Genomic DNA, 25,314 nt, shown 5'->3' with positions numbered 1-25,314 from the left:
ACATTTTCTGAGTACATTTCCGGATTTCATCATCGCCTATTTGCAAAAGGGCAGGGGACTCCACTTACTTTTGCGAAACCCTCAGAACGCTCAACCAGAAGAAAAATGGCAAACGGTGATGAAAACACTTCTTGGAAGGAGTAGATCCATCCAACAACGTGGACAAAGAAACTAAAGATTGATGCTAAAAGCGCACATAGGACTCCTGTCAGTATACTTGGAAAGGAAAAACCATAAAACTTTAGCCATTTTAATCTTATGGTGACTTTTGTGAACGACTGACTTTGAAACGGAGGGAAAATAACCGTATCGTCAGAGTTTTTTGCTCGTTTGCGGGTTGCGTTTTGCAAACTTGGTTCAAACCCTTATTTCCATATATTATTATCCTTGTGTAGATATACACTCAATACATAATATAAAGATCCACATACCTACATACATCTGAATGAGTCGACGACGGTTGCAAATGATGAGTAACTGCAAAATTCCAGTCAAGGAATAAAATCTGTTGGGAACAAACGCAGCAGAACGCACGGAGAGGCCGTAAAAATCAGCGACAGAAGTAATAAAATGATGAAAAGGGGCAGATCGTAAATCAAGAGAGTTGTTTCCTTTAAAAAATGTTCAGTAGTGCAGCAAGTACTACAGCGAAAGCCATCTTTGATGATCCGTTGGATGAATGTTTATACGTACATGTGTACACACTTTTCTGTTCCGGTTAGAGCTCAGAATGCGTTTGTTATTCAGCCAGTAAGACTTACTGGGTAAGTGTGGTTTTCTACTGATAACAGAATATTGCATGTGGACAGGCGTGTTTATAATGGCCAAACATGTCATGCACATTTAGTTACTGACTGGTGAAATTTTGAGTATTTCCTAAAATAATTACTTTTATATTAATGATCCTCTCTCACCTATTTGTGTAGTCATCGACCAAATGATATCAATCCAGTTACATGAATGTGTGGAACTGGTATTAACGAGTGGAACAAATTAATGCATGAAGAAGAACATTATTTTCTAGTACTTGTGATGGAACGATGCGATGTTTGTGGCGTCGTTGCAAAAATCTTTCACCGGTTCTACCACTTTATGTGTAACATGTGCAGAATGTAACCCTTGACTTGGATATGCTTTAAAATAGTGCAATAATTCGAAAGATGAATATCATGACAAATTAACTTTATTCGCTACATGAAATACTGGGGAGTTACTTGTTTATCGTCGACTCACCGGTTTCAGTTATTTCATTTTATCGTCTTTTTTACGCCCGTAATGAAATAATAATTTGATTTTATGCAAAGATATCATAGACTCATGGCTGTAACTTTTTGAAATTGTGCACAAGCCGGAAAAAAGTAGTCAATTTGTCACCGACAAATGTTGGATCTGTAAAATGAGACACACAAAGTGAGGCGAACCTTGACTGACGTGGTTGAGCTGAGAGATCACTGGTCTCAGATCAGATGACATTTTATTTGTCACTACTTCAGTTACTTCCTTTTCTATTGTGTGCGGATGAGCAGTGTCAATCAAGTCACATTTTCAAAAAGCACTTTGTCATCATATCCGCAATGAACTGATGTTATTACATTATTAACTCGTTGCTACTAGTTGATACCAGAATTGCAGGCTTTGTTGCAAATTCAAGATTTGTTTCGGTTGCAAACGTGAGAGATATAAGAGTGACATTATCGTTGATATATACGTACGTACATACGTCCACACGCCCTACAGCGATTTTTGATCATCCATGTTAAATTTAAACACGTGTAAAATACTGGCCTATTTAACAGCGTCAGAAATGTGGAAAACTTATGCAGATGCAAAGTCGAGAAAATTCTAGCCTTATGACGATGAGTCGTACTCCAAAAGTTTAATTCGAGATGTTTTTGTGCAGTTTTGCAATGCGTGCACTCTTAGCTCTCCTCCCATACTTGCACTTTTTGTCATGTTTAAAATTAGATCGAATAACTGGGTTAAATGTATCTCGAACGAGGCTGTTTTCGAATAGGAAACATGCAACCCGTACATACGTGCATACGTGTAGAATCTGCAAAGTGTCGTAATGATTAGAATTTGCATCGTCAAATACATGTTATTGCATCTGGCTATTGATTCTGGGGCTTTAATTAAATTCTGCTCTAGCAACAATGAAAATGGCACAATTGAAAAGATTGAACAAGCACCACTGCTGTGCACTTGTAACAAGTTTGAATTGCCAAAGTTTTATTTTGGTGTGTTGTGGTGTATTAAATAATCAATGGAAAAATGAAATTCCGCGTTACACACATATCCACATTGACAAGTTCAATAATGCACTTACGTAAATACCAATTAAATAACTGATTATAAGATAATACTACTACGCGGTTCTCGGTAAAGTGTGCAAACAATCCAATGGGGAAAGTGTCATATGCATATACTTGGATTTGTTCTGTATGTACATAGATATGTATGTACACACATGCTACTTGACACAAACATAAATAAGTTACGTGTGTACGACAATGTACGCACTTATCAATATGCATTCAGTTTCGTAAAATTATTTAACTGTGAAATTGCATTGTACATGTTAATGTTTAATGTTGTATGATGGACTCAAATAGCACATCCACTTGTCCCACATTTTAACCTTAAGTTCTGTAAATCTGGAAGAGACTAAATATGTATATATAAGAATATAAACATGATGGAATCTTCTCAACACTCATTTTCAAGGGAATTTCAGCAAGTTTGGCAAAAGCATGTTCACAAAATAAGTATGCACATATACTGTATGCATCAGTACGCACTTTATAGTGCATGATCGATTTTATACTTGAGCACTAAAATGCTGCGCTGCTGCTGTTGCTTCGTATACATATTTACTCTCAGTCGCACATTCGCACATGTTTTAGTATTAGTAGTTGTAACCAGCGAAAAGTGTGCCATTTGGAGAGCCTTGCGATTGCGATGCAACGCTATATACACGACGTGGTTAGGAAAAAGAGGCGCTCTGATAGCGCCGCTATTATTATGTACAATTGCATGTATTAACAAGAGCAAGACATGTTCTGCCCACACCAAGTGGCGTTAAAGTGCTGCGTTTGGCAGTGTGCATTTTTTGTCAGGTTTCTGTAACCTCGTCTTCCTTCCTTCCGGGTTCTTGAAGCTGGTCAACACTAATACGGCGTTAATTTGTGTAACATTTACATTGGCCAAATTTATGAACTACATAGATTAAAACATATCTATGATTTGTCATGAAGATTACACATCTATCTAATCAATAATCAATCATCCATGTACATAGCTAAACTACAAAGAATAGACCACATCTAGCAAGTTATGCTTTTATGTATGTCCTGCGAACTTCAAGAAATCACGACTTTTGAGACTCATAATTTCACCCTTAATTGAACTGTGCTTAGATTTAAGTCGATTCTGTTGTTCCTTCACTATGCGCACATTGCATCGTACAGTACAGTTTACAAAGTATATTTGTAAGACAAACGCGTATATGTTCTGACCATAAATGATAACGACTCAGGGACGACTGACTTACAAGTAGATATATATAAATTATTATAATATTCATTCAGTATATATTCTCGCTAAGTGGATATATATTTGTCTGTACTACTTACTATAATTTTTCTCATGCACAAATCTATCTGAGCTGAGAATTCTTTGACTATAATGATGTTCCGATATATCTTATCAAAATATGCCAATGTCAAGAATGGGAAAATGAAGGTTAGCTGAGATCTTTTTACTCCAACTTTGTAGGCGCAATCACATGCATATGCATGTACAATGTGATGCTGCAGGGAGAGTAGTGATGCAAAAATGTATACACAGTGTGTTTAGCTCTATTGTTGCAAAACAAAAGGAGGAAGGACGGTGCATTTTATGCGTTACGCGTTTTTTACAAAGTTGATGTATTTGTATAGTCTGTCCCACTCTGAGAGATTCCTCTTCATGTTCCCTGAGCACGTTTGGATTGGACCAATTAAAAGTCAGTCTGTATTAATAAAACTAAGAATATTTCTTGATTTTACATTAAATTGTCATCAAACGAGGTAGGTAGGCATGAATCAGACATACAATTAATAAACTGATATCATTTGCTGAGCTTGTTGCAAGATTTACTAAGATTTTGCAAAGAAATGTTTGGATGTTCCTCGTCCACACCCACACCTCTCCTTCTCCATCCGACAACAAGAGCTCTACGACAACTAGGAAGCAAGGAAGTGCAACAAGGGTTGGATTTTGCCATATATGAGCGATCTTGTAAGGATTGCTATTCCATGGGATTTTGCAGGGGAGAGCCTATTTCTCATTGAGAGACTTTGGTGGCGTGGGCCGGGCACGGGCGGTGGGACTTTCTCTCAACAGCCTAACTTTCTCTCTCCGCCAATCCGATTCTGCTACAAGGTTACACAGCACCCGGTGCACAAGCAGCAGTATAACTGGTGTCATATAGTTGCACAGTTTACTATTATGAGGGTACGTCATCCCGTGCAATATACGTATATTTATATATATATCCTGATGTTATTGCTTATAGACTGTGGGAACCTCGCCGTCAGGTTCTAACTGTGGGTTCCTTGGCTTAGATAAGTAGCTCACTCCGCGCCACGTACATTTCCAAACAACTTTTGCCTTGACTGGATGCCTTGTGCCTGTAGCAAGCAGGAAAATGCTGCGATGAATGCAACTGCGCTGAAGCTGAATCAAGTTTATGGGATCCACTTTATGCTTTGGTCCCAATTCAATAATTTTCTTCTCCACCCAATGCCAAGTTGCGTAGATGGAGTGTCCATAAATTGTTTTGACACTGTTTTAACTTAGAACTTCAAAAATATTTTGTAACCCTCGTTTTTAAACGGTTAATATATATAGAACTACAGGAGGAAGAGTTCATGCTGTTTGAGTTTTTGTACTAGTAACAAGTTTTGAAATTGCATAGTTTCGTAACTGTTCATAAGTTTGTTTCTGGTATGTTCAGAGTCGAGAAATTGAAACAAAAATGCATATGTACATGCTCCATTGCATTGCGAACCATGTACGGAAAGGAGAACGCATCTCGTAGGTACTGCGACTGGCCGAGATAAGAGCGATGGTTGTGTAATCTGTGGCGTGGCATGTGTCCCCTCTGCATAATGTATGTACCACATCCAGAGAATGTTATTTCATTTTGCTCTCTGCCAAGTCAAGACCAAGGTAGAAGTCGTCGAAAACCTATGAACGCCATCCAGCATAATCCTCGCATTGCAAAAGAAAGAAAGAAGCAGCACAAAGCTAAACCTTTTCTGCCAATTTATTCACATCCTGCCATATGCACTCCAACAAAAGAGCAGGGGCGACAGGTTTAATTTTCCGACATGATTTTAGCAGCAGACGCAGTGGCAGAAGCAGATAATGCGATGGCAGAATTAGAATTGCATACTGGTACTAAAAATAACATATTTCTGTTTCCTCTCGCGTTTGCAGGCAAAGTTACGCCACTGGCTGGGATTCTGCCTGAACCACTCGCTACTATGCAGTTTAAGTGCTTGAAGTCATATAAACGACATAATAAGAAAAAAATATTATGGGATCTCGATATCGGCAGGATTATTTGCACATCTCCCTCCATCCACAATGCAGTCCTATCGCTTTTGCTGGTACACATAGTACCACCACCATCATCGCGTTCTTCCAATAACGATACCGTGCGATCTGAGTTGAAGAAAAGGCTTGGAGGATAATAATATTGCCACGCTGAAACTGCTGCTGGTGGTGGTTGAGGAGGGAGTGCAGCATGTTGCACATTAGAAAATATGGCTGAAAATTTGGCCAACCCTATTGCAAACTTGACAGCTTAAAAAATAAGCAAAATATAAAGACTATATTTCAGAAAATCATTTAAGAGAAACTTAACGGCAAAACTTTCGAGGTTTTCTTAGGTGCGGCAAAAAAATAAAATTTGAGGAAATTTGATAGGTAAAAAGAAATTGATATTACATCTATAGACAAAGCTTCATTAGAGATGTAAAGCAAATTCAAGATTTGGAGGATAATTTCTCCTAATTTTATTTTTCTATCCATACATAAGAAATTCTTGAAAGCTGTGACCTTTAATTTTTCGGTTTGAAGCAGCTGGATGGTAATGATGGCAGTATACTTTAGAATAGGGGCGGATTGATAATATTTCGGGCATGAGTTATGTTATTCAGTTCGACCAGAACAAGAATATACAACCACGTATAGTAGATCTAATTCAATAATTGAAAAATTGGTTAACAAGTTATAAAAGGAGCTTCTTCTAACCCCCATTTGTTAATGCACAGTTTGACTTTTCAGAGAGTTATAATACTCTCATGACGCAAAGTCTTAAACTCCTTTGAGGATTTATAACTTTTTCGCGTGAAATGGTTTGTCCAACTTTGCGGGGCAGATTTTCTACAGTGTGTTGGGGGAATCCTTGCAAATACTGGTAGGTGTGGGTGCAGCGTGGGGGCTCCATTCTCTCGCTCGCACTGGAGTGCAAACTGTTTTTGCCAGATCACTTTCATTCAGTGCAGTGCAGTTACGTACAACTCGAGGACGAGAAGCACACTACTACTACGCTAGTAGGCTACCTATTATAAACCTATCTACCTACCATCCAGCATCATACACACACGGCTCTCCGCTACCACGTCTCATTACTTTACTGCATATTATTTTATCAACCAACTCATTTTCTTATTATTCTGCTGTCATTTGCTCCGACTTCAAAATTATCTCCTGAACAATACTTCAATTTCGACCCTTTCTGGAAAGTTATCTTCCGTAGCTGGAGCATAGTTCAATCTCCGCACCGAAAGGGGGACTCGATCCTTCAAGAGTGAGGACTGTTCAAGTAGTGTAACCCTTCTAGTACAAAAACGCAAGAGTTAATTGTTACATAATTTTTACGACTACATAAAGAATTAACATTATATTGGTTCATCTATGTTACATTGTATTTTTAATTGTGAATTCGCTTGAGCCTTATTATTCGGCCCGCTCACAACCAGAAACAATTTTCTTCTGGGCTAAAACTCGGAAAAGTACAAGACGTGTAAAAATAAGAAAAGACATTAAAAGTTCAAATCCTGGTGGTAAATGGTGTATTAAAGGTGGATGTGCTCGTTCGTGCTATCAATTTTTTTTGGCAAATTTTGTATTTGCACGTGCTAGAAACATTCAAATAGGTATATACAAAAAAGCATATAAATATGTAAGTACATGAATTTATGTTTTACATGATTTGGATTTTCTTACAGATTTATGGGTATTGGTTTTCATGCAATATCCTTGATTTATAATTGATGCTGGTCATCGCATCCATATTTCATGTGCTCGGGACAGACACATGAAATCACAAATTTTATTCAACTCTGCTGTTGTGACAAAAACATTTCCGAAAATAATTTCTGCAAGAAAAGTGCTATTACAAACTGTGCCCCTTTATTAGCGTACAATTAATCATCGAAGAAAGTACAAAAGTGTGAGTTTTATTCTACTCCAACATGACGTTGGAGGGGTTATGTACATGTGGAGTGGGTGCTACCACGAGGTGCAGGCAAGCTTTGGCTAGTGACTTGATTTTATGCAGCTTTGGCTGTGGGAAAGTCAGGAGATAAGGCAAAGAGCTGGACTCGTTCGTACGAAGAGATAGAGAAAAAAACGACGGCTTTTTGATTCGGGAAGAAACTTTCTCAGTGGATTTTACTTTAAACAAGTGGGTTTCAAGTTCCCAGCTAAATGACACCGGAGCATCGGTTCCTTAGAAGGTAATTAATTTTGCATGCCTTTTTTCACATTTTTGACCGAGAGAAACGCATGGAATTCTAAATTCTTCCGGAACATGAACCCAGTTGTGCATGATAAGTGGTCAGTTTCTGGTTTTGAGAGCCACCAGCCACAATGATAGGAATAATAGGAGGAATAATCTGAAAAGTAAAAATAGCAGCATTCATAGAAGTAGGTAAGCTATGTAGCTACCTGTCTGGAGCAGTTCATGGGAGTACATGCATGTTTACTTAGGTAATTGGAGTCTCTTCTTCTGCAACACGGAGGAGTTCTGGTGGGTTTGAGTGAGCATAGTAAAAGTGGGGTCTTTCTCTCTTCGTACTTCCGTGCTTTCCTTACTTACTACGCTCGCCACCCGCCCGCCCGCCCGACCGCATATGTGTATACCCTCGCAGTGCAGTTGATAGGTACTTATCCACCAACATTGTGTGGAGAAGTGCGCATTACTCGGTGGTATGGAGTGGAGCAGAATTTATTTACAATTTGCGTCACTCCTACTTTCTCTGCTTTCACCACCAGCAAGTTAAAATGCACCCAGATATGAGTTTCGTCCGCCCGTGTGAGTTGGGTAAACAGGGAACCGACCCAGTCCGACTTTCTCCCAGCTTTCTCTCCGAACCTCGAATAAAACTGCGTATTGCACTGCACTCAACTTCAACTCAGCTCCGATAATCAGCCAAAAGTCTTTGTTCGAGTTGAAGTGGGGGTGGTGGCGATAAAATTATGGGATGCTCCACGCCCCATGTCAATCTCTTCCTGCCACCAAATTTCCGCCATTCCCAAATGACGGTAGAATCCGAGATTTCCACATTCTTCTCTGCATACTGCATGGACTGTATCCGCTGTAATTCATATAGCTATTTAACTATACGATGGATGCATAACTCATGGCGACGGGACGACAACGACGGCCCTGCAACATGCCTCGTGCCGATGCGAAGTTGTGTTGTGCTCGAAGAAGGTACGTACGTATTATTGTACGTTCTGTGAATGTGTCTGTGTCCCGGATAAATTTCCAGGGTTTGGTTCACTGCAGAGCGCAAGCTGAGTATTTGGTGGAGTTGCATGGCTTAGTGATTGATTACGAACGGAGAAAGGAGCGGTGCGATGCGATTCTGTGGGTGCACGTGCCATCAGGTCAGAGCAGTATCGATTGACCACCCAACTCCCAACCACGACAAAGGCCGTATGACATCCCCACCACCATCCCTCCCAAAACAAAAATCAACATTGGTACCTACTTGTATACTTACTTAACTTACGGCCTATACCCAACAAAACAAAACTACCTGCACATGGGTGTGTGCGTGAATGTCAAATCCGCTAAGGCTGGATTATTATTGTGGTGGGCTTATCTCATTGCGAAATTTCAATAATTATCTCAGTTATTATTATGATGTTTGCACGCAGAGAGATAAATTTGGGTGAAGCAGGAATGTCTGCTATTTCTATCTCTTACATACTTTAAATTGATGCATTTATCCATGCAGCATGTGTTTCGCGTACATAACTACGAAAGTAATTTTGATGATTGTTCGGCAGTGTAAATTTTTCAGCTTGTGTACATATGTATGTAAACCGTGGGCCAGCTATGCACCTATACATAGATACATACATACGTGCATTCATTAATTAAAAGGAAAATAATGCCATGCATAATGTGTGTGTGTGTGTCAATTCCATTATACTCGAGGATTGTTTTACAATGGCAATTGCCATTCTAAGAAACGGGCAAGTTTGTTATTATTATTTGCCATATTCGCATTTCCTGTAACAACGTAAGAAGTGCAAACAAGAAGGGGCGTGAGTTAGTATAGCGAATAGCGATCGAATCATATCCATATTGAGTGCAGAAAATGTACTTGATAAAATAGTAAAATATTGAATTTTCTTGGGAATAACAATCCAATGGAAAACATGGCGTGGAAATATTAATTGTTTGAGAAAGCCACGCTCTGCAAGTATTTGAATCAAGGCGGTAATGTTAATTAATTTTCTAACTCTAGAAAATTTCGGGAAAATGGAAAACAATTATTCGAATTATATACTTTACCTAACTTAAATAAGTATGTATGTGCATCTATCTACTTCTTGTTATGTTTTGATCTATCTCTTATGGACTTGTGTCATTGTGTGCCATTTACACATCGGTCTGTACAAATCCATACTTTATTTATTTATCTGTCAATCGTCTGCATTTTTCCAAAAAAGGTCCAAGTGGACGGCAGACTGTTCTTCGTACAACAGCCCTGCATTATCACATTGTGTGGAATAGTTAAACACAACCACGAATTGACGCTGAATTGTTGTCCTGCTCTTCTTTGATACGTAACTCGCAGTTAAATAAACAAATACTTCACAATGCTCTGCTGCATAATGGATTGCATACGATATATTAACGATTAACGATATGGCATATGCATAGTACGTATAGTGCACATTATAGCTATATTGCACGCAGATGGCAGTATTAGTATTTAAACTCAAAATAAATTAAATTCGTACTCGAAATATCTATTACCTAAGCATACTACGTGCATGGATAAAATAGTAAAATACACATAATCGGGATGTGTTTCACACTAAAGGAAATATGCACACATGATCTAGAGCACATTTTGCACATGTGCAGTACATATTGCACAATAAGCGAAATGCACCTCAACAAGACTATACTTTTCTTAAATAGTACATACACTACACATACATTTAATTTCCCATTCTCTAAATTGCCTGCATGTACGTAGGAGGAATAAGAAAATAACCCCCACACACACACGCCGCTTAAATGCTGTTTAACATGACCTTCATTCTCTCTCTACTGTAATTTAATTTACATTGCAGTGCACTGTGGTTAAGCTACCTCAAAAGTAATTTTTGGCAAATGGCAAATCCTCATTGTTACGATTTCTCATGCAGCCATACATACACATGCAGCTATGTATAAATGTACTTGCATTAGTACACGCTCATTTATTCCGATTCTCTCATTATTATTCTGGTAGAACGCAGTTTGTTGCTTGCTTGCACTGTCATGACGGGAACGAAATGCACTACATGCATATACACAGTCAACGCTCTATGGTTTTTGTTAAATAATCGCGACTTGAGTGCGAATATTAATGGCACATTAACGAGCATGCATACATATTTGCTCCGCCAACGCTCAACTTATGCCGTGCTAGCGACTAAATAATGTAACATGTAGTAGTGATTGTAGGTACAGAATCTGCAAATTCAATACGAGCAGATGCATGCCAATAAGACCTTTACATAATAATACGAACGTTGCATCAGCAGATCCTGTTTTTTGTTAGGGCGAATAAAATGCAATAAATCAAAGGTGTACTCTTGTGCACATATTGCGCCAACCTAGTAATTTACATATGAATTTGAACTCGAGCATCTGCACATTTATGTGTAGTGACATTAATATATTTTTCAACGCAGGATTGGTTCTCGTGATGATGGTCGTCGTACAATTGGTACATATTATGCATGCAACTACACAATTTTCATTCCTCGGAAAAGTCATACGGCCCTGAGCAGCAGAAGAGCAGAAGAGATTGAAACATGGCAAATATTTTTTTCCATTCAAGTGCTGCTTACATAAAGCTGAATGTACCAGAACTGCATGTTTGTGCATTTATTTAGAAGAGTGGATGGATGGATGGATGGGCAGAATGGAGGCTATTACACACACACTCCAAGTTTTGGTCCTCGCTTGGATGAGTTTGAGTCTCAAGAAGAGAGAGATGTGTGAATTCAGTGATGTGCCGAGTGAGATGAGATGAGATAAAGACGATGCGACTGAATCTGGTGATGATGGTTGTTGTTCTGATAATAATGCAACCACATTTTAAGAGAGCATGCAAAAAAATACACTTAAAACTAAATTCAGCAACAACAACATGCAGCTCGAATGAACGTTGGCGATTGCATTCTTTGAACCGTTGAATTTGTCCAAGTTTGTCAACATCATTATGTAGGGTTTATTATGACAATATGTAGAATATATAATAAGCATATAATAATATGCTGTATGCTCTGCAATGGTTAGGCTTGGAGACCTGCTTACGGAACGGTTTTGATAGGAAAGCTATAGGTAAATAGAATTAGATTGGGTGCGGTACGACTGATACCTCGGCGTTTGTGCTCCCTCCTAAAAAAGTACAAACTACGCATATTTTTTGCACGAGTGAGCTTTGCAACAAACAAAAGTAGTTTATGTTGAGAGACTTTGGTTTTATTACTGACTCGGCTCATATTCTGGTACGACGAGCAATGTTCTGCTACCACACATATTCCATTCCTTTATTGCATCCCCTGTTTTTTCTAGTCCAGTAAAAGCTCACGTCACGTACATGCATGCATCAGCCTTTCTCACAAAAATTTGCTACACCATGAACGAAATGTGATGAGGGAGGGATTGCTCAATAGCAGAGATGGATGGAAGAAAATGAAGCTTGTTTTTCTCGTCTTCTTGGATGCGTGCATCACCAAGGACCAAATATTTCGCAATCCCACAACCATGGAATTATATGCGCTATATGTTCTATCCGTACACAACTCGTACGTACATTTACCCACCCACACAAAGAGAAAGACGGAGAAAAACCGCAGCGGTGGATGAAAAAATTGTCAATTTAAATATTACACACTCAAAAAATGGATTCCAACTTGTGCGTTTCGTCTCAACTTGCATGCATATTCCCCATTTATTCACACACAGCGTAACAACATGTGCACGTCTATCCATAGGTAGAACTAGCAACATTTTAGTTAGACTTTCACGTCATGGAGCAGGATGACTCTTCCGATTTTCTTGCTTGGCTGAGTTCATTTTGTGCAAAGAAGAAATGCTGACAAGACTCGTGTAGTTCTCAAAAGTAATAAATGGAAAGGAAATACTGCAGTCGCAGCAGTGAATTCATTCGCATCGCAGCAAAAAAACATGGCATCAGTATTCCCAGCCCAAACCATGCAGAAACTCCATTAGTGATGTGGCAAGTAGGAAGGTTAGTGCACACACAGTGCAGAGATATGTAATCATTATGAACAACGCGTCGTCGTCAACTTGATAACATTGTTCCGCAAATAAAGTGTGGGTTGCAGGTGCAATGTGAGACAAGGGCCAGAAAAGCTACGCAAACTATGCAAACCTCCTGCATCACATATTTCGAGAGGGAGGCAAGCGTACTGAAATGTATGCATAACATCATCCCATTTTCCTTGCAAATGCGATGCGAATAACAGGAACGGAGCACACGGTCTCACTTTTATTTCATTTATCGATGCGCTGCGAATGCACTCTCCGCAGCAACGATTCCATCCACATAAGTACAAACTTTACTACGTACGACCACCAACATTCACCACACGACGGACGGGATTTTACTTACATGGATGAACTATACGACCAATTCTTTTTGGCAACTGGTACAGGACATGCAGACACATTAATTCTAAAATCTGTTGTTGTGCTTGCCTATCCGTTGAATATCTATCACTGTCTATGTCACTGCATCAGCATTTCTAACGATTAGTCTGCTCGCAAAAAGCCCAATGCATTTGGGGCAAACTGTTAATAAATGATGTTGGCTTTGTTTCTGGCAATTATTTTTAAAAATTACGTACAACTTTAAAGGATTTTTTTCCATACAGAAATGCTTTCGCTAAAAAAGTAAGGTTTTTTAAATAACGCTTTTCCAATACCTCCTGCAACAAATCTGTAAAGCACGTGAAAAATAAGCTAGCGGAAAAAGGATGCTGCACTTGCTGATGCCATTGCCATTATTATGCAATACGTGATGATTATAAAAATAATTTCCTCTCTAAAAGCTGCACCTGTTCTCGAAAACTCGTCAAATTTTTATGCTTGGTCGCCATCAGTTATAAAAGTTCAAGTTTGTGAACTTTAGAGGAAGACAACAATGTTGCCATTACTCTGCTAGAACGGAATGCAACAACTGCATTTGTGTGTATTCGTGAAATAAAAAACCTCAGCGATGAGTTTGTTCATTGCAATCAACATGGTTCATCATGAAGCATGTAAAAAGTGCACTTGTTCCGTCGGTTTCATCACATTTTGCTGTATTTCTTTCTTATCTTTTAAATGCTTCCTGCGCGTATTGTTTACTCGGATGAAGAGAAGCAGTGGTAGGAAGATCTGCAGCTACTACCTGCTGCTGCAATCAACATTTTCCAAGATAATATGAGATGACGATGGTGAAAAAGTAGACAAAGGATGAGCATACACGGGTTGCTGCATAATATGCATTGATTTCGTGGTGGCTTTACTACATGGTAAACAACTCCAGTTTAGTTCACGCTTCATGGTTTCGCTGCATAGCAAATGGAGATTGAGGACTGAGAAGATTTTGCTAGTTTTGTAAAAGTGGAAGGATAGTGGAAAAACTGAGGGCTGATGATGCATTCAAGGTGGAGTGGTTAGGTTGGGGGATGTATTTTTGCATGCCTCCTTATGCATCGATGGTGATGATGGAAGGGAGATAAAGTCATAGGCATGGATTATCATGATGGTTGTAGCCTTGCACTTTTGTGATGTGATATTGCATCAAGAAATTACGCAGCAGATTTGGTCACGGTACTACAGTGCCACTTGGTACTAAATAGTTGGTAGTGATTGTGGGATGGGCTGTGATGCTGCGTTAAAAGCTGCAACAGTTTTGTACATTACGACGATTGTAACGTGGCGTCAGGTAGCGGTTCGCGTATTCATTATGCACTTGGTAGGTACGTATGTATGCATCTAAGGATTCGTATATTTGCATTTGGTGCTGGCTGTATTGTTTCTTCCAAGAATAGGGTTGCCTAAAATATTCATGCGAGTATGTATTAAGTTATTGTCATGAAGTGGACAACTCGGAATAAATATCAATAAATGTGGTACTATGAAAATTTTGATGTCCTTTTTAAATCACTGGAGGAAATGCTCCGACCTTCTAAGAGAATTTTTACTTAAAGAAAATGTGTGGACAGGGTGCAGATATTTATGACAAACGAAAGAGTAACGATTTGTGTGAAAGCTAAAATTCTAAATGCAGTACTGCAAAATCTAGTTGCTGGCAATGCTTCCAAATGGTGGGAGTTAGCAGTTTTCTACGTACATTATGTTACGTTACATAAATTATTGCAACATGTGCACTCCTTGGTAGGTATATGTCTTTCGTACTGACTTATACTCTTTTCTACCAAAAGTACATGATTTTTTGTCAGAAAACTTGTTTTTAAATACGTGTAAATTCAAATTGTTCAACAAGTCTAGTCCATTCATGCAACAACATTCTGATAATTGCGGCATTCGTAAATCTAGACTCAATAACTGTCCCGTGTTAAATGATGAGCAAGTTCCAGTAACTCTTACAATTAGACATTGATTGCACCCAGACGATGCCAGAAAATCTTCTTCGCGATCTCACCTTATCCAGGTGGAGCTTCTAGGCAGCAGTACTGGGCACAACAACGTTTTAGGTTAGTTGGTTCAGTTGGTAACCAACCAAATCTGGTCAATTTTTATATGCAAATTAAGCTGCTGGAGCACAGACATTTGGATATTTGCAACGAGTCGAGTGGGCACACTAAGTAAATGTAGGTAGACGATCCGAGACGAAAAAAGATGGATCGAGGATTTGCAAGTCTGCATTAATATCTATTTAGTGACTGGATTCTGAATTCTAAGTGAAGATTAGATTGGTATTTAGAGATCCCATTATGAATTACGTGCAAAATATGTAAGTGTGACTAGAAGCGGCTGACGGGAAAATATTAATAGACAACTTTCGCACACGAAGACTTTGTAAAAACTTCTTTTATAGTACAATTCAGGGTTAATTGTTACCACTTAATTTCAAGTTTTAACTTTCTGATTAACATTTCAATCATTGGCATGTATATAATATTTAAGCTTATTGTTCTAATTTTAGCACATTTCCGTCATAATATTGTGCGGTGATAGAGCAACGCATGCAGTTCTACCGAGTTAAAAGTTTTAAACCTTGCATTCACTTTGTCTCTTTCAATCCAGACTTACAGCTCAGAGTGATTTGCATTGAGAGACCTTATACCAAAAACACGTGAATAACTCCCTGCAAGTAGCATGGCGCTTTGTATTGTTTATCAATTCAGTCGTGGGCGAATTTATCTCCATTCTTGCTATTCTTCAGCTTACTGGATCTCGTCTCATCACCCTCATTTATTTCCAGATGCACGGCCCGTGCATGCATATCTGTCAATAGTCTCAAAGCTCGACGCAAATAGAAATAGCACACATAGAATATTAGCTCTCGTATTCGCTTTCGTAATTCCTACACCTTTATCTTCCAATGGATCAAGCAAAACTGAATGTTGTGGCGACATTTGGGTTTTCTAGACTTTGCATTCGTACGTGTCGCAGTGACACAAAAAACAAACTCAATTAATTCCTACTCAATCCTCGACGATCGGTTCGGGTTTACGTGAATAAGTAATAAATAAGATGAACATTTATTATTTTATCCATCTAAAAAATATAGTTTTTGAAACAACTATCTAGATGAAGAAAGAATTGTGCAGAGGTGTCAATACACGCACTTCCATCGCGATAACAGTAGCATATTTCATTTCGTGTCACTCATGTTTCATGATTTGAAAATCTTGAACAAAAGGGAAATACGCCGAGTAAAACAAAACGTGCGTACGTAGATAAACAAAGTTAGAAACTAACTTTAGGCAAATAAATACTTGACTCAGCTTACAGGAGCATTTATGTAGTTATGCAGTGTCAGAGTGAATGACGGAAAAGTGGACATAATAATTCAGTAATCTGAAGTAGCCCGACTTGCTACTATTAAAAATAAATGATTATTTATTCCGTTGGAGCTCTGGCTCCATGTACTAATTTTCGTGTTTGTTGGTGCTCGCTTGCGTTGCATTTTTGTCTTATCGCCATTACCCGGCGACTTATCATGTCCTCACGTTTTATTTTAATTTGCTCTCTACCATATACTGCTCCATACTACATGCATACACGCATCATAAATAAGAACACGTCATGTTTGTTTTCGTGGATGTGCAAAGTTTAATGCGTTCGGATTGGTTTATCACTTATTCACCTGCACTTCAACCCAAATGGGCTGGAAGATATAATAACGCCAGCTTATTGACTCACCGTGCCTGCATCTGACAGTGTAAACAATTGGGTGTCAAAAAGTATGTGAAGTGCTTTTCAATCATATATACGTAGAAGTAACCTACCTCCTGATGGCTGACATTAATTTTGATACTTTGAAACTGGTAAATACTTTAAAGGTGTCCACCCCAAAGTGCATTCTCTTCAATTCTATGTAGTGTCATAATAAATGCAAATGCAACCATCTTCTACTATTATTATTGGGCTTAGTTTATGACTTCTTATTTAGATTTCCTTCCCATTAAGAAATTAAAGAAAATGCAGTCTTAAAATTAGTCGTGTACAGCCCACAACAACTCGAAGCCAAAGGCAGATGTTAATTTTAAAAATGCAAGATTTTATTATCGATTGTCTACACTATCCTCACAGCCTGATTATTTATTTAGATGCATATTTACATTGTACATAAACGTAATTGCATATAAGGTGACATTGTGGCCAAGAAATGCGCGTTGTTTGTTGGAGAGGGTCAAGCAGCAATTGCAGGTATACACAATTCGCTATGCGATATGACAAAACGGCAACAATGACCATGATTTTATTCCTCAAGGAAATAAACAAGTGAAGGATAACAATGTCATCCAGTCCAATTTTTGCAGTTGGGAGTCTTGCATAAAAATACTTAAAAATTATGAATGCGTTTGTGAGCAGACAACTATTGACTGGTAGAACATTTATTATTTAAAGTTTCACATAGCAGAAAATCAATTTCTTGTTTATCACAAATAATCACAATCTATCTCAAACTATACGTAAACATATATAAATTCATATATCAACGTAAGTATTATACAACAACAAATGGAAAATTGCAGCAAATTTTTTCTATAAGCAAAGTTTCTACTGGCTAAAATGCAGCAAATATTGTTTGCAACTTTCTCATATGGCTTCCCAAAAAAGCAATGCCTTTATTTAATTGTAACATGTTTCACAAGACGTGATCGAAACATATCATTAACTGCATTCCAAAAATGACACTGTAAAACTGCCAGCATCCTTCATGACACACATTTCCCAAAGCAATATTTGGCAATGGATATTAAACTTGCCAGAGTAAAATGTGGTTGAGAATAATACGACCTAGACCTATTTTTTAGCCGTTTCATTTGCTTGTGCGTGGAGGAATTCAATTGAATGCAAAATGCAAAATAAATTACAGTGTGGTGGATGGATGGCTGGTGGTGAATGGTGTACGTAAGTACATACGCAGTAGTAAACACATACGCATGTGTGCATATATTTTTGGAAATAAATTGGTGCGCTTACGTATTCATTTCCCTCTAAGAATCTTCAAGTAGCGATTATTGCTCATAAATAAACGAATATGATAATGTGTAATGCAGTGTGCTCCGCGGCTACGTGTGCTGCTATAATGCTATTCCTTCTTCTCGAACGTGTCTTAATAACACGACAAAGGAGGATTTAATTTACTTGGAAGATTATTATAGACGAAAAGTTAAACAGCCAGGAGGTAATTATCTTATGCATGTTTGCCAAACCTTGAGAGAAGGTGTATAACTTGCTTGGAAGTGGTATATGAATTGGCACAACTGCTGAAACCAATAGTTTGAAAGATATTCAATAATGGGTTACTCCAGCGAGACTCTAGTGACATTATATGTAGTGACACTATGTGTATGCATAGTGAATGTAGCTCCGGTATACATACATACGTATGCCTATTTAATGATTAATGCTCACTTTCATTGGAGAGGTGTTCATTAAATCGCCTCAACAGTTGGAACAATCCTACAATGTATATCGTTCACCAAAAGTAATGGAGAAATCTATAGGGATCGGATAAAACTAAAAATTTAACAGTTACAATTGTTTATGAAAATCTGGAAGAGAAAGGAAAGAAGTATTGGATGATTAATTCCAAAATAAGTGGCATAGGACTGGATTTTCAATCATCTCAACTTATCTGTAATCTTTAAACATTTGATGTTTTAGTTTAGCCATTGGCTGATAATTATTGCTATAATTCGTGCAGAGATGATTGACTGTATGATTACCGGAAAAAATCACCTGGAAAAAATCACCTCGGAAAATATCTCCCGGAAAGAATCTCCAATGGAAATAATCCCCTATAGAAAGAATCTCCTACGGAAAAAATCACAAGTGGACAAAATCACCATCGGAAAAAATCCCCAAATTAATAAATTATAGATTTACTACAAACAATATAGAAATAGAGTGGTCAGCTTGCGTTGAATTCATGTAACTCTTACATATTTTTACACTCTATATACATATAAAGAACGTCCGGGAATGAATGGGAATGGTCTGAAAATGTGGTCATAAAATCACAATGAGTTATCGGAATTTTAAACTTTTTGCATATGTATAATACCAAATACGTACCTACATAATTTAATTAATAGCTAAGGCCGCCACACCCCCGTTGGCGACTAGTTCGATTTTCTTGCGAAGATTTTTCATTAAATTTTTTCCCGAAGTTTTTGCCACTTCCGAGGTGATTTTCTTCCATCGTCCTTTGAATTTTCGAAAGGTGTCAGGCACATCTTGAAGCCGGGAGTATACTGACTTAGAACGTGCCCAGAATTTTTCGATTGGGCGGAGTTGGGGTACATTAGGTGGGTTGATATCTTTTGGTACGAAATCAATATTTTTCTTTCTGAGGTACTCGGTCACTTTCTTTGCATAGTGACAAGTGGCGAGGTCAGGCCAAAACAAAACTTTATCATTTTTGTGAAACCTATTAATAAATGCTTCCAATCCAGCCTTGACGCAATTTTTCAGATAAATATCTTGATTGATATTCCCTTCGAGAACTACCGGGTCTGATACATGTCCGTGACTGGAGATGCATTGCCAAATGCAATATTTCTTTGGAAATTTGTCTTTTTTTCGTACTTTTTCTTCATAAGCCACTTCAGAGGGATCCGAGCTATGAAAAAAATGACGCCCTGGAAGATTTGAAGGGTCAACCGGAACATACGTTTCGTCATCCAGGATCACTACTTTTCCACGCATTTTCTTCAACAATTTTTGACAGCAATCCTTGATCCGACTTTCTTGTACGGGCTTGTAATTTGGTGCAGGTTTTTTGGTCCTTGCTTTGATTCCTAATTTATGGACCTTAATTTCCCCCAGGTAGCTTTTGGAAATTTTGACTTTCCTGGCAGCTACAGCTACTGACGTTGATGGCTTGGTTTTGAAAATTTTGTCAATTCTATTTTTCACTCGAGTGGTCGCTAGCTTCGCCGGACGACCAGCTGGCTTCTTGAATTGCACATTTTCGGAATCCTTGAACTTTTTTATGTAGGAATACACATTTGAACTTGGAATTCCTTCCTGCTTAAAAAAGTTCTAGGTCACCTTGGAGTCTCGGTTGGCTGTCGTGTTGTAGAACTCCATCACTCGTTTTGCTAACAGCTCCCTTTCAAACAAGCTTCTTCTACCCTTATCCATTTTTGAAATTTAAGAGTGATATACCAAATTGACCCTAATGAAGTGGGCTTTCAGAAATTTAAATTATTATAGTTCGCGGGTTTATTGATTTGTCAATATACTCGCTAGAGCGCGCATTCCCATTCATTCCCGGACGTTCTTTATGTACATACATATGTACATACTCAGGAGGAAGTCTTCACTGTATGCTATTCTAAATTTCGACTTTTGTAGTCTAAGATAACTCGATATCAAACTCAAATCTTTTCATTTTTAATATTTTTGCAAAATCTGCTGACCAGGGAACGATCAAAGTTTCCTAAAGTTGAATTTATAAAGCATTTGATATGAGAACCTGAGTATGTACAATGCTGCACATATTTTCAAAATCCTAACAAACTAGAATTTTTGACGAGCGCTTGAAGGCGATGATTCTAGGGTTTTAAACCCTTTGCCGGAATGTAAATATGGCATCAAAATATCTTGTGGTTCTTCTTCACTCATGTGGTACAACATATTAAAAAACAATCGAGCTTAAGATTAACAAGTATGCATGTATGCACATACAACATATGTACATATGTATGAACATACATATGTATGTATGTATGTATGTACAAATATGCACATATATAGAGTGAAAAATAAGAGTTGCATTATTTGAAGTAAAATTTACTAAGTAAATCTATAATTTATTAATTTGGGGATTTTTTCCGATGGTGATTTTGTCCACTGGTGATTTTTTCCATAGGAGATTCTTTCATAGGGGATTATTTCCATTGGAGATTCTTTCCGGGAGATATTTTCCGGGGTGATTTTTTCCAGGTGATTTTTTCCGGTTACCGACTGTATTGCTAAAAGTGAATAGTTTACAACGATATTATTGCCTGACAATAGTCCCATCATAATAACCAAAACCAAACGATTCATACTTCATAATATTCGAAAACAATATTTAAATACATGTGAATCTGTGAATTTCCATCGTTTGAAATGGGTATACGTCATGCATTGAATTATAAACTCGGTCAGCATTATTGTCGCATTCAGCAATGGAAGCATACGCAATGAGCTATGGACATTAATATTACACGTGGACATTTCAGCAAGCATCCAGACTGGCATGGGTGGCAATGTCCATTCAATAATTGATCCCTGCTTTCTCCACAAACAATGCAAGCTTCCTCAGAATAACGAATACGTGTATTCACCATTAATGGAGCAAATATCGGCAGTGCAACTTGAAACAGGCATTGGCTTACACGACACTTTTGCATTTACTGTATTACTGCTGTGAACGGAGGGGCTTCAAATATATCTACGTTTTTATGTAAGATAAAGACGGATCATGGCTAGCTTTTCATGCCCAAGCCTTTCATACAACATGCACGTGTTGTTCCCACCACGACAATGAGCATGACCAAAGGAGGAGAGCGAGTTGGGAGAAAGGTTATTTCGGATCATCAAAAAGATGATGAAGTAGACCACGACGTAGTAGGAGAGCGTTGGAGTTGGTAAATAGGTCTCCCACTGTTATGGATGTGCAGTTGATGGAAAGGAGGAAGCGAAGGAGGAAGCGCAGGGAGAATTTAAAGTGAAAGCAAAGTGAACTCCCTGAACTTTCTCCAGCCTGCCCTTGGTGGAAAGCAGATAGGTACGTGGGCAGCAGCCACCCTCGGATCCATACTCCTGAATCTGCACTCGCACCCTCACTGCCAGGCAGGAAGCTGTTCATGCATAAGTATACCTTGGCTTATTTATGATGGTAATGGAGAATATGTATACGCCATTCTGCATATAAGTCATAAACTGAGTTGCTAGAAATAAGGAACTGGAAGTACAACTTGGGGAAAGGTGAGACCCACATAGTAATTGAGACGAATGCTCACACATACTACAAGACATACGTACACACGTGGGTGAATGAAGAGCGTAAAGAAAGTTGTAGAAATAGAAAAAGAACACACACTCGTTGAAATAGGCAATTCTCAGAAAAAGATAATGAAGCATCTGGTAACGATATCAACATTTACGTGCGTACATAAGAGCGGTGCCATGACGGATTGCTAGGCACTTGTACTTTTTCTTTTACTACGACTCAGGTGAGTAGAATGATCGAAAAGAGGAAAACATGTGTAGTAGTAATAGTTGTAGTACTATTTATTGCAACAGAAAGTCAAGTAAAAGTTCCATCGTAATTGGATACTTGTCTGCTGGCTTATGAATGAAGCTCAAATGCGAACATGATTACGTTATTTTTTGCTTTCTTAGATTTTTTTAATGGTGAAATCAGCTTTATATTTCCATTTAAGTATTTGTTAGTTATATTAGTATTCCAATTCCACGCAATGTTTATTCAGAAAGAATGGCTTACATATATAAGTACATCAGCTAAATCATCCATGCATATAACGTGGAAAATGGAGTTCATCATCATGACAATTCTCTGCAGTGCACGATTTCCTTGATCTCATGTTCTGAAACCAGAACCAGGAGCCGGGTTTACTTCCCGTCTTCTTATGTTCACCATTCCCTGCGGAGCTTTCACTCGGTCAGAGGAGGAGGAGGAGGGAAGGAAGAAGGTGAAAAGTTTTGTGCCTTTATGAAGTAGTATGTAGTCCAGATGGTGGCGGAGTGACCGACAGGTGCTTGCAATGCAATGCACAAACTCTCCTCGCCAACTGCTTTCTCCGTCGTAGCTTCCCTGCCGAACTTTCCCCATGGATTGGGTGCGTGGCGGTTGTGGTGGCGTGATGCTTCCTTTATGCGTCATAATATATGGCGTGCATAGCCCTACTATCCAGACAACGACGTTATACGACTGTATTTGCACTAGAACCTGTCCATGCATTACTTATGTCCTAGGACGATGGATGTGTAGATAATTTAGTGCGACGGACAAACTTTTTCGTGGTGTTTTGTCTTTGAATGGTGCATCTATGCAGCAACGAGTTCTCTATTTTCCAGGCTCTGCCAACAGTTATGTATAACGAATAAAGTGATGTTTAATTGAAAGGAAACTAAGTATACACTGCAATTTGATTATCGATTTTTGATCAACAGACCGCCTATATTTGTGTATGTAGATTGTGTGCAAGCAGTAATGTGTATGTGCAGGCAGTTAATTGCAATCGTGGAGAGAGAAATTCCTAATAAGTCTCAAGCCCTGTGCACCATCCCTTCCTCCTCTGACATATTGGAATGAAGTGCTTGCTGCCCACACACGGATGTGGGCATGATATGTAATGCCGATATATGATATTATTACACCACTGCCTACTTGTTTACAAAAGCCTTCACGTTTGCGAGTTAGTCAGTTATAGGAGGAGGATGAAGATGGGTGAACTAAACCTTCAACCCGAATCTGGGCAGTATCTATCTACTTATCTCCATACATATAACTGGTGTGGTTTACTTGCTGTGGATGGATGAATAGTTGGCTGCCTTTCTCGTGTTTTTGCCTCTCTAGAAAGTTGCACAACTTAAACTTTCCCCGAGCAGTGGCCTACGTTGGCAAACTGCTGCGTATTATTGTATGTTGACTGCTGTTATGTATTTCTTATGTATTATTAGTTTAGTTTGATTTCTCTCTAAACTTACGTCTTCCTCCTGCGAAGGACTTTCTCTCACTCTCGCCACACTACTACGCTCTGCACTTTGAACTATGAATTTACCTCCGTTACGTTACGTACAAACTTTGCCAACCTGTTTGTCTTTCTCCTCATTCTTACTCCAGCGTACAAAACTTTCTCCGCACTTTTTCTTACCTGCCTCACTTATGGTCTCACTTAGGTTAGGACATTGTAGAAATGTTTATATACTGATAGCTGCTCAAGGAACAAAATAAAAGTTTTAAATTGTAAACTGTGATCTATATATATATATATATACACACTTTGTACATACACTTACAAATACACAAGATTATTTTTGTATCCGTACCTTTAAAAGATCGTACAACTAATTTGTAAAACATTCGGTGCTGGAACTGGGTCCGAATCAGAATGGGAAAACATAGTTGCACCGTTCTAAGGAATTTACACCTCTTCTTGTGGCTGTGAGTTGAGGTAATAGTGTTGGCAAAACCAATTAGATGAATGATTTGGGGTCATTCGATCGCGAATGCAAAGTATATTTAACAATTTCAGACAATATCCACGACGTATTTTTTGATGGTTGACATATTTTTCTGTTATGATATGTTGCAAACCTTCCAAATTTGCGTTATTTTCGGGTAAAAGCCCACAACGTACATGTGTACATGCATACTTTCTCCTCCATCCATCCAGCGCTTTGTGCGTTGTCCCGTTTATCGTTTCTTATGCAAAGGTATCTCTTGGTCTCATAATAGTAAAATGCGTATTTATGTTTTTTGAAAGTTAGATAAATTGTTCCAGTGTTAATCCATCGAATTATAAAATCCTAGAGTTTTAACCTTGACTTTAGAGAAGACATATGTGGCTTATCTTAATAATATTAGGTTATGTACATAAAATAATTGCAAAATTTTGCGAGGCGAAAGTCGAATCTAACGTTTGTTATCAAACAGAAGAGAGAAGATTCAATCAGATTTGGGTTTGCAATTCTAACTAATTTTCATTATTTTTTTATTTTCAGATACGTGGCAAACGTGTAGAGAAGTTGGCTCTGAGCGGTTCCTCGTGTTGTCAATTTAAGAGAGAATGGGCTCAAGACATCAGTTTCATCTCAGATGGAGCAACTACGGTCACAATCTGGCAAACTCCTTTGTCCGACTATTTGGTACATACATGAGCTATATCCCCTCGCATTCAAGTTTCATAAAAATGTCAACAAGTAAATAATCAATTATGGCTAATTAACTTTGGTTGCTTACAGAGTCAGAGAGTCTATCAGATGTAACCCTCTTTTGTGAAGGTGAG

General features: G+C 38.3%; 1 protein-coding gene across 6 annotated transcripts in view; it reads left to right on the top strand.

Moving 5' to 3' along the window:
• The first annotated feature begins 6,515 nt into the window (after window positions 1-6,515).
• The window catches only part of LOC110844244 (zinc finger protein chinmo), a 29,830-nt gene continuing 11,031 nt past the window's right edge, over window positions 6,516-25,314 (top strand). For 4 of the 6 annotated variants that reach the window (XR_004835138.1, XM_035852919.1, XM_035852908.1 and 1 more), the window contains exons 1-4: window positions 6,516-7,208; window positions 7,281-7,790; window positions 25,031-25,174; window positions 25,271-25,309. Coding sequence is in view for 5 of the 6 variants with exons in the window: in XM_035852919.1 (XP_035708812.1) it covers window positions 25,096-25,174; window positions 25,271-25,309 (118 nt within the window). In the remaining variant the exon portion in view is untranslated. Of the gene's footprint in view, window positions 7,791-24,256; window positions 24,481-25,030; window positions 25,175-25,270; window positions 25,310-25,314 lie in introns of those variants that run through there. The other 2 variants (XM_022090401.2, XM_035852901.1) reach the window with 2 other exon arrangements.

The sequence above is a fragment of the Folsomia candida genome, unplaced genomic scaffold (assembly GCF_002217175.1).
Source record: "Folsomia candida strain VU population unplaced genomic scaffold, ASM221717v1 Fcan01_Sc001, whole genome shotgun sequence".
In the NCBI taxonomy this organism is placed as follows: Eukaryota; Metazoa; Arthropoda; class Collembola; order Entomobryomorpha; family Isotomidae; genus Folsomia; species Folsomia candida.
This window is presented reverse-complemented; position numbering and strand designations above follow the sequence as displayed.